The sequence below is a fragment of the Anarrhichthys ocellatus genome, unplaced genomic scaffold, assembly GCF_004355925.1.
Source record: "Anarrhichthys ocellatus isolate YVR2014 unplaced genomic scaffold, GSC_Weel_1.0 scaffold6, whole genome shotgun sequence".
NCBI classification, from domain to species: domain Eukaryota; kingdom Metazoa; phylum Chordata; class Actinopteri; order Perciformes; family Anarhichadidae; genus Anarrhichthys; species Anarrhichthys ocellatus.
The window spans coordinates 8,812,854-8,823,288 of NW_022280036.1; the positions used below are offsets into that span (position 1 = coordinate 8,812,854).

Consider the following 10,435-nt stretch of genomic DNA (forward strand, 5'->3'; position numbering starts at 1 on the left):
GGGGGGATGAGGAAGGTGACCATGCCGATAGGTGTGCGAGTGCTTTGGCACTCGGAGAGTTGTGAAGGTTGAAGCAAGACCAGGCAAAAGAGGTTTTGTCCATGGACTAGTGGTAGACGAGGCTGGATGGAGATCACATGATGACGAGCTTGAAAAAAAGAAAACACCCCAGAACCATATACTGTAGTGGCTCATTTGCCAATCCTCTAATTTATTTCTGTGCGTTCCTTTTACATGGAAAAGCACATATCTGGTTGCTATTATGCATTTGAAGGTAATTGAACATTGGCACACGATCCCAGACCTAGTGGTGCAATTAAATGGGCTATGATTAGATGGGGTCCCTTGGCAATTTTGTCATTTCTAAGAAGTAACTGAATCCAGCCTACAGCTAGCAGCTCCACAGAATTTAATGACTGCCTGACTGAAACATACCCTACATCTCCGTCTCTGGCCCTCATCTACATGATTTCCAGAAATAGGAAAGGGATCCGTTGGCTGATATGTATGGGAAATATGTCTAGCCTTTTCTGTCTGAGATGAAAAACAATGGAGTGTTACCTGTTGCACTCTGGCCACAGCAGCTCACTGATGGACAGAGGGCCCGCTGTCTGTCCCTTGGCTCTGTGACTGTTGATGCAGTCTCTCTCATTCTGAACAGCAGGAGATTAAAGAGAGGGAACAACCATCAGAGAAATTTCTTTTCCAGACTTTACCTCTGCTCGCCACTTTAAAACTCACCTTGGCTGCAAACGTCTCCTGGAAGAAAATACATACTTTTTGCCTCCACAAGATCTCTCGATGCTCTGTGACATAGAAGTTGCAGTTAAAACCAATATTAGCCATTCCAAATGTTGCCTATTCTTCGTGAATGCGGCAGAACTTAGAGAGAAAATGTTTTTTTTTTCGTGCTCCCTCAGCTTGGAGATTCAAGTGAAGGATGGTAGTCGTATGGTGTCATTGAATAGCACTTCTCTTTAATGTGAATTGTTTGGGGAGCTCATGCGATGAGATATGAATGTTTAGAAAAGTACATCTTATTCATTGTGATGAAATGTTAAAAAACATACAGAAACCTACATTTTAAATTATGTTTTTTTCTGTATATTGTGCGTACAGATGCTGTGACTAGAGAGTAAAAAATAGGGACCAGAAATCTTATTTATAATACTGATGAAAAGAATCTGGAATGTTATTTCTCCCTTTCCTCACCTCTGGCTCTTCATTCATCTCCTCCTTTCTGTTACTTATCTACCCAAAGTTTTGCCCTGATAAGAAGAAATTGTGAAGACAAATATAGAGAGATCCTTTTCTGATACACCCTTTGAAGTACATCAAAACGAAGTGGTAAAAAGTGACGTTTTAATCCTATTGTGTAGCCCTATCTCGATTTGATATTCAGATGTGGACGGCGGTTTCTTATATTTGCCGCTGACAATACAAATGTGGGCTTGAATGCTTGATGGTGTGGGTTATGTTTAGTGAGAGAGATATCATCACATGTTGATCACCCCTCTGCGAGAGTCATTAGAAACGGAACAATCTGAATGACCTCAGACTGATTCCAATATGGTTCTACAAAGTCAGACAACAGGACTGAGTGTCAGAGTAATCAGTCATCAGAGCTGTCCTCTCAGCAACCAATCAGGGGCGTATTAATCAAACTAGAGGAGGAGAAGGAGCAGGAGGCTCCCTCTGTGCTTCAGTGACATGGTCCTGCATGACAATATCACAAATTAATCTTCTGTGGAACATCAGGAGTAAACATTTTAAGGGAGCGTGCTCACTGGAAAAGTACCGGAAGAGTCTTGTTTAATGCTTTATTTATGTGTTCCTGCCACAGCTGTACTCCTGTCTTAATTTGAAAGTGATACTACAGCATGTGATGCAAACCAGGCAAATTATTGAAGTAAACATCTAAATTAGTAGCCCTGGCCTTCACTTCAGGGGGTTGTGCGCTACATCTAAAACTGCAGGGCAAATATTTGCATATGCTCAGCCATGTTAATTATTCATGTATAGAGACCATGGCTCGTCTGATCGCATCTCTTTCTCCTTGCTTATCTGTGAGAGTCAATGGCAGATATGGCCCACGGTGTACACACTGCACATAAACACACACATACTGTAGTAATGAATGCTGGCACACTCATTGTTGCTCAGGAAAGACACCTCTCTTAAACCACTCTTGCTCCCCTTGTTTGTTTTAAATCCAAATGGTGGAATTAAAACAATTGATGCAGGTTCTTGATTACGTTTTGAAAATGTAACACTGAAGGTGCGCTGCGTTGAATAAGAAATGAAATCTGCTGACCTTCCTTTCTCAATCCATCATTGAAATAATTACATTGTCTGCAGTAACGACACTTGTTGCTTTTGCCTTTGTCCACAGTACATTGAATATTGAACCTGACTCTGATGTGCAGACTCATACATATAGCTTTGAGATTATATTAAAAGAGCACTCCACAGATGCAGTGGTAGTCCATAAGACCTGTAAACAGACTTTGAGGTGTGAAATTGGTGGTAATGCAAGCCTAGACAAGACAGGATCTGCTGTCTGCAAAGCATGGCTCGATCAACTGCTAACATGGGAAAGTACGACCCTACAACTACGCAGCACCATTGGTTCAGAGTCATCCGTCATTATCTGTATGTTATTATTTCCATGCCTGGACTGGTCCCAGCAACCAGGACCTTCAGGTTGATTTTCTACTGCTCTTGTATGTTACATCTCACAATGGGTGATAACTTTAACACCAAAGAATAACGTCTCATTTCAACTTGAACAAACACATTAAAAAAAAAATAAAAAAGGTTATTGCTCGTGGTGTGTCTGTCACAAAGACTTTTTTGTAATATGTTGGTGGATATCAACAATGAATGCATTGAAGCTGAACAATGATCAGTTGTATTGAGGGAGATCTATGATGAATCTTACAGTTGTAAGTGTGGTTGCTGTGAATGCTCCTCCTGAAGAAGCCCTTGCAGCCATCACAGCTGCATGCACTACAATGTTTACCTGTGGATCTGTCTGCGCCTATGGAACACTGGAGTTCTACCTCCATCAGGCCGTGACAGTGATGAGGTGAGTGCTGACACTAGCCAGTCCGTCAATTAAAAGATACTAGACACGAAAAAAAGATAGTGAAAATGCCTGTGGAAAAAGTTTGCATGGGAGACAAGTGATAGGCATTAGCATTGTAAGGGAGTAGGATTCTCTATGACCTTTGAGACATTGATGCCTTCTATTTGGTTGCTAATGAATAAGTAAATACCGCTGAGTCTGATCTAATAAGCCCCAAAAGCATCTGAGACAGATCACATAGCTGAGAGAACATCAGCTTTGTTAGGAGTAGACAGGCACCTTGACAGAGGCGATCATTCATGATCCCTTTCATCAACGAAGGCACATAATGAATATGGTTCCACCTTTGCGAACAGAAATAACCTTGCACATGAACAGAACTTTGCACCAAGGTGTTGATTTGAATTTACGGCCCCTTGAGAATCAGCTGGGCACTGTTTCATAGGTCTGGCAGGAGCAGTGGTGAGGATAATAAAAGCAGGGTTATAGGTAGAGATATCACTGCTCTATGTGGCTGCCAGTGCCATGGGCCACGGAGGAGCACGGCTACTTATTACTCAAGAGGAAGAGGAAACTCCCCATTTAATTAAAACAGTTAGAGGTCAGCGGCAAGCCAAAGTCCACTACTCTCCTCTGGCTAATTTTTCATTGGGCACTCTGTTTGAATTCGTTCTCCTTCCATGTTGCTCTAAATTGCAACCTGCCAGTGTTTGATTGCTGCAAGATTGTCTCTTAAAAGCACTGACTGTCAAATACACATTCATGGTGCAGTGTTCCTGCGCTGATGCTCGTACTGTACAGACCCCAGGCTATAATGTATGTAAATTGCATATTTAGTTTGGGGAGATGAAGCAGCTAGGGATTACAATTTAACAAGGAAAATGCTTTCTGTGGTCAAAGATCAGTTAGATTGAATTAAGAGATTAGAATACATTTGCCTTGCAGTTATCTGGATTTGAAGAGCAGCCTGTTGGTAAAGCTTCTTCATTTTAAGTGGCAAGGAAAAGGGCCTGATTCAACTCAACTGAGCCCTAATTAAAATGATGACAGAGGATAAGATTATGAGGGAAATTTGATCAAAATATAATGTAGCCAACTGAAACGATTAGCTGTAGGACAAAAAAATAATCTGCAACTATTTTGATCATTGATTTATTATTGGAATCATTTCTGAAGCAAGAAGTTCAGAGACGGGTAAACAAAACTCACTGTGAAGAACAAACCGTGAGAAAGACATGTGACTTACATGTTACAGTTCATTTTATTAGGGAGACAAGTCCAAAGGCTGCATGCTGGGATATCTTATTGAATTTGAGCAGCAAATTCTGATCCTGGACAATCAATATGGCACAGAAGATTGATATAGCACAAACAAACACATTAGGAGACTCTTGTTAAGAGTACGGACGGTGCCTGATTACCTTACCTTTAGTTTTTGGGAAAGTGATATTGTACAATGCCATCGCAGGGAGTGAAGTGACATTTGCTTACAGTGTACAGCTGATTTCTTTACGATCTCCGTGCTGATAAAGAGTATTTTACTTTCATGATGGAGAGGGACTTGACTCTATTTTCATCTTTGCCCATAAGTAGCATACCATCATATCTTTAGTGTTATTGATCAGCACTGGAGTCCTACTACATGATTACATGGATTCAAGTGAATCTATCCTTGTTTGAGTCAGATAACACAAGTATTCTGTCTGTTCAATCACTACTTTAACTCCAGGAGAGTCTTTATGACTTATCAAAACTATGGGCTCTGCATTCTTTGATATACCATGTTAACTTGGACAAATGCCGTACAGAAGACAAAGATAACTCATCACGATGCATTCATTATTGTTAATATTCATTGAAAACTTGAATAAGTTGTTTGTATTCATTTTATTGTGGCGAAGAGAGCAGATCGTGGTCAGGTTTAAGGAAAAAATGTCATGATGCAAGTTTACATGTTTACTTTCTGTGTAATAATCTAGTGTTACACAATCAATTTTATCAACATTTTGTTTATTAAAATGAATTCAATATCTCAGAGGCCATCGTGACTTCAAATAGAAAGGCTATACGGAAGTTCATTGTGTTCTAGGTCGTAGGAATACGAGATATTGGGACATAGTTTTGAAAAAGTGAAAGACGGGGATAAAGGTGATCGTGGTCATACATTTTTTTCTTTTTTTACAAATTATAACAAATTATATGTCAGACCACATATGAGCTTTCCCAGCACTGATATCCATCATACTTTGGTGTAATAGGATTTCCTGGGTGAGTAGCACTCCTTCCTTGAATGTCACGCTAGGCCGCAGGTCAGACCTCCCCTGGCAGTGGCTCGCACACTCAAGCTTTTTTTAGGTGATTGATGGATCATCAAAACCTCAAAGAGGCATGATGACTGTAGAATATAGGCTTTTGTGCTCTGTGAGATTATATCAGGAAAGGGTTAAAAATGACCCATGAATATTGATTGTCTGGCTTGTGGATCTGAAATCATCACCTTCAAAATAAAATATGTATTTTATGCCCTTATGCCATGAACTATACACTATAACTATAAACTACAAACTTTTTCAACTCTGAAACAATTAATTCATCCCCTTGAACGCTTAACAATTTGTTTTAATTGAATATCATATAAATCAATTACAACAAAAACTGTTGCTGTTAATTCCGTCCATCTGTTTTAATCGATTCCCTGTGGATGAGGAAACCAGTCATACGGATAAACGTCATTAAGGGCAAATGACAGAACAGGATTTTTCTTGTCCACTAGGGGGAGAGAGAGTACAACATATCTGGCCTAACCTGCCTCACTTTGAATCTATGCAAGAGGCAAAGCTGAATAAAGCACTGCATCACAAAGGTAGTTATAAAACGCTTTCATAGGTATAATCTCCTTGATATTTATTTGTGTGTTACAAACAGCATTGGCTTTTTGCCTAAATACTAGTCTTCAAAACCAAAAGTGTCAGCATCCACGCGTCTTTTTGTTTTAAATAAACATAAACATTTTTTTCCGTAATATTCATCGATGCGTTTTGAATTAATCAAACATATTACAGATGTAATACCATGATCATGATTCTTTATCCTAAATGAAAATGTGTTAGTTTGTTACATTCCATAGCATACCCTGCATTTGGGTAAAAGTTACATAATGTAGACTTGTGATTGACTTTTATACATGTATATAAAATGGATAAGATGTATTTTCTATACTTTTAATAAAAAAAGCTAACCACAGTTAAGATTACACTTATACAGCTCCACTCTGAACTGCACTGCCACAACTACAAGCTAAATTACATTTTCATTTTGTTTTACATATTAAAAAAATGAAACACTAAAGCTTGCAATGTGTGTAAACAGCAAAGTTAGCCGTCTTGCATTCATCACAGAATGCGGTGTAGTATAGGTGCACAAAATGACCAGGACATTTATAAACTGAGCAAAATCCTTTGTCTAGTAATCTATCACACATCAGGAGAAACACATTCAGTATCTTCTCGGGCCGTTTCCCCTGCCTTGACATACTGTCTGCCTGGCAAACTTTGGGCTCTGACCAGCTCCAAGTGTGACCCTCACTCACATAAATAATTCATGCTTTTCCAGAATTACAATAGAAATGAAAGACAGTGAAGCTGCATGACAGATGCAGGTTAGAAAACAATAAATAAATGGTAATATCTGCTCTTTAGATAAGAGCATTTTCTGTGGCGTATCTCTCCAGTCTAAACAAAGTCTGACACATTTGTCTCAGTGAATTTGATTAATAAAGTTAGATCTAAAATATCCACCTGAATACCTGTGCAATGATAAACCCTAAGAGATTGATATGATGTACAGTACAAAAAAATGAAGCCTTTGGAGTTTCATTCAAAAATGGGGGGATAGTAAAACAAAGCAGCAAAAATTGGTCATAAAAGCATGGTAAGCGCATGATTTAGTGGGGCGATAAAGAGTGGAAAGGTGGCCATTCATCATGGAGGCTAGCTCACCAGGAGAGGGCCTGTCATGGACACCACCAGGTCTGGGAGGCATTTTGAGAGAGAGAGAGAGAGAGAGAGAGAGATCCAACAACCTGTTTATTCCAATGTCTTTTCCAGATGGACACATACAGTACAGACCTCAGATGTGTGACGAGTGCTTTGTCTTTGCCGCTCTGCAACTCCATTGTCACAGAAGCGATGAGGGATGGATGTTGTTAACTGCAAAGTAGAGGTTTTAAGAAGGCTTGGAGCTGCAGAACCAGATGATGGAAACGGAAGAAGCTTTATTGTGGTAACTTCAGATTACACTGTAACAATACTGGGGAATATAATGACAACACTGACCCTCATCAATGAATTGCAAATGTCTCTTGAAAAGGACCAACATTTGGCTTGCTACAAGTATGGCGCCAACTATGAAACAACAAAGAACAAAAAAAAAACAATAAGACGAAACAAAATTATTTATTGAAAATAAACCCATCTACATTTTTATCATTGAAACAGATACATCTTGGCAACTTAACAGTGCTTTACACGAGATTGGGAGCATTTCTATTGCCTCTCAAAGAGCTTTCAACATGGCGATGGTTGGGCCTGCCGTTTTCAGGCTAATGAGGGCAGTGCAGAGCGGCGGCCTTCAGCTAGCCAGTGGGGCAAACTCGCATGCACGAACATTAACCAAAAGCATGCACACCCTACCCGGAAATGAAAGGGCAGGGAGAAGCTCGTATTACAACAAACACGGGAAGAGTGACTTCATTCTATCCTCAAGTAGATATTACTCCACTATATCTTTACATTGCAAATAGTTGTTTGCTGCTATATCCCGTCTCTTGCACATATAAAGCTCCATGAAGTATTAATACCTCCTGTCAACACTTGTGTTGCCTTACTTAGAGTGTGTATTTGCACTGGGGTAACTAATAAGAACAACAAAATCAAAACTGTGCCTCACCATACGTAAGCATTTGTTAATCTTTCATTAATGTCATATACCTGTCTTTTCACTCACATACACATCAGGGTGCCTGAGTAAATTCAAGATGAAGTGACTGATTTCATTGTTCAATGTTCTTTTTCTGTCAACATTTCTTTTATGTGGGCTAATTTCAGTTTTTAGTTTTGGTTTTCTGGTCCTAGTTGAATATAATCATTCATATTTCGTGGGTTGCATAATAATAATTTTCCTAAATTGATCTCCTACATTTTTTAAATTATTTTTTACAATATTCTATCAGATTATTTAAGATATAACCATTCATTTGACGCGTGCACTCGTTATATGTCTCAACTAACGCGCTGTTCATCAATGCAAATGATCCGAAGTAAACACAACACGATCTTTCAAGAGACTGCAGGCCACAAATAGGGGCTATGCTACAACTGCAACCTACCAAACCATTAGTAGTCAACGGTGAGAGGCATGACGCTAATAGTCGACCAGGTAAGACCAACCAGGTGAAGCAGGCATGAAGAAAGTTAAGAATAATACTAGGCTACAGCTGAGATGGGTAAAGAAATGCTTGCTGTGCTCCTCCATAATTAAACATCTGCTCCATTGTATTCATCGCACAAGATAACTGCATGTCAAAGTAAAGCATGTCCTAACACATTTTTAACATATGAATATATTCATTGACTACTGTGTTAAATTGTTTGACATGCAGATTACCAAATATAGGCTTTCTGGAGTGTGGTGAGAAACAGATACTATGTATAAGGGCTGTCTTTATAGTAGGTTGGCAATATAAGCAGTGAGGTAATGAAAAAGTGTGTACCACTTAAGTCTTGTCATCACTGTGAGGTTGCCAGGCAAACAAGTAGTGATTTCTGAAAGTCACTGCGCTCGGCCACAAAATAGTCCGGCATATAACCTCTTGTAAAACCACACAATCTACACTTCAGTTTCAGTATGGATTAAACAAAATACACAAGATATAATGTGAGACAAAGACAGCCCTCTTCCCCCTGTTTCCAGTCTTTATTCTAAGAAACGGTGGCTGGCTGGTGGCTGTGGCTTCTTATTTACAGATGTTAGAGTGGTATAGATCTTCTCATCTAATTCTCTGCAAGAAAGCAAATGCACATATTCCCCAAAATAGCGAACTATTCCTGTAACTTCTGCCCCTATCCCACAGAATAGCTGTGCGTGGCCCTGCACTCAACAGAGATTGGTTCTTTAAAATTGTGTACTTATACTCTTATTGTATTGTAGATAATCTTGTCGTCATAAATATAAAACACAAGTGCAGTTTATGTTATGAATACAAATCTCACAAGCTTTTTTGCCACTTTTTTGATTGTGATGAAACAAGCTGGTGACATCAAAGCCCAGCATTTTTGTGGTGTGGCTCCTAAAGTCAGAGCTGTTATAGTGATTATGTCCTCACATATTATCCTTGGTCCATGGTCTCACTATACTATGACCGTGAGTGCTGTAGATTAAGTTGAGAATGTGTGGGTTGAACTGCTCACAGAAGTTAAAGAATGGCTCAAGTGGAGAACCCCTAATTTGTTTCCCTTGTCAGAGTTAATAAAGCAAATCTTTGCGTGGCCTTCTCAAGATGCCTTTATATGCCACTCATCTGTTTTAAGGACCTTTTTTGATTATGTAGAAAGGATACGCAGCATCCTAAAAAGCATTGGGGCTTTGTATGTCAGGGTTAATAATAGTTTGAAGCTGTATCTTCGCATATTTGCTGTTTCTAAATTGTCAGCGGAGAACATGTGATTAGATTACTGAATTTTGGATGAATCTTTCATTTTCTCTTCTGCTTGTAGATTTTTTTGTGTGTGTCTGAGTGTGTCCAAAACAACACATAAATAAACACATTTAGGGCAATGTGAAGAAAAACTCCTTTTCCCAAGGTACTCTGTGAGCATTTTAATTAAAACCACTTGTTCCCAAACATGTGCTTAATGTTTCCCTTTACTCATGTTTGAGGGATTACAGACCGCACCAATGAAAGTCAAAGATTAAATGGAAAATGCAGATGTGCGAACAATGCAGCTCTTTTTCTAGCTTTTTTACTGATATTGAGAAATGAACTGGCAGTGACAAGTTTCCTTAAGTCCACCTACAATTAGACATGACATTCTAAAAAGCTGGGAGGTTTCTTGGTTGTGGGTCAGCAGGGGACCTCTTCAAGGAAGTTATAAGATTTCAAAGAAAGCATCTGATCCTTTTCAATCACATTATCAGCACCGCCCAATAAAACCTGAAACAGGCTATGACTTATCCATGTATTTCATATGTGAATTTGTATTTATTTTATTATAATGGGAGATGACATGATCTTCTATTGTTACCATTTGTTTTGAAACATTTTATGCTGAAACTAAATGTACACAAAAT

The 10,435-nt window shown here is 39.0% G+C and overlaps 1 protein-coding gene across 1 annotated transcript in view; it reads right to left on the minus strand.

Annotated features, from left to right (window-relative positions):
- LOC116382916 (hepatocyte nuclear factor 4-alpha) overlaps positions 1-3,389 on the minus strand; it is a 5,946-nt gene extending 2,557 nt beyond the window's left edge. The window contains 5 exon segments of the mRNA XM_075447361.1: positions 566-662; positions 2,316-2,413; positions 2,942-3,053; positions 3,055-3,101; positions 3,368-3,389. Of these exon segments, the coding sequence (XP_075303476.1) occupies positions 566-662; positions 2,316-2,413; positions 2,942-3,053; positions 3,055-3,101; positions 3,368-3,389 (376 nt within the window).
- Positions 3,390-10,435: the final 7,046 nt, after the last annotated feature.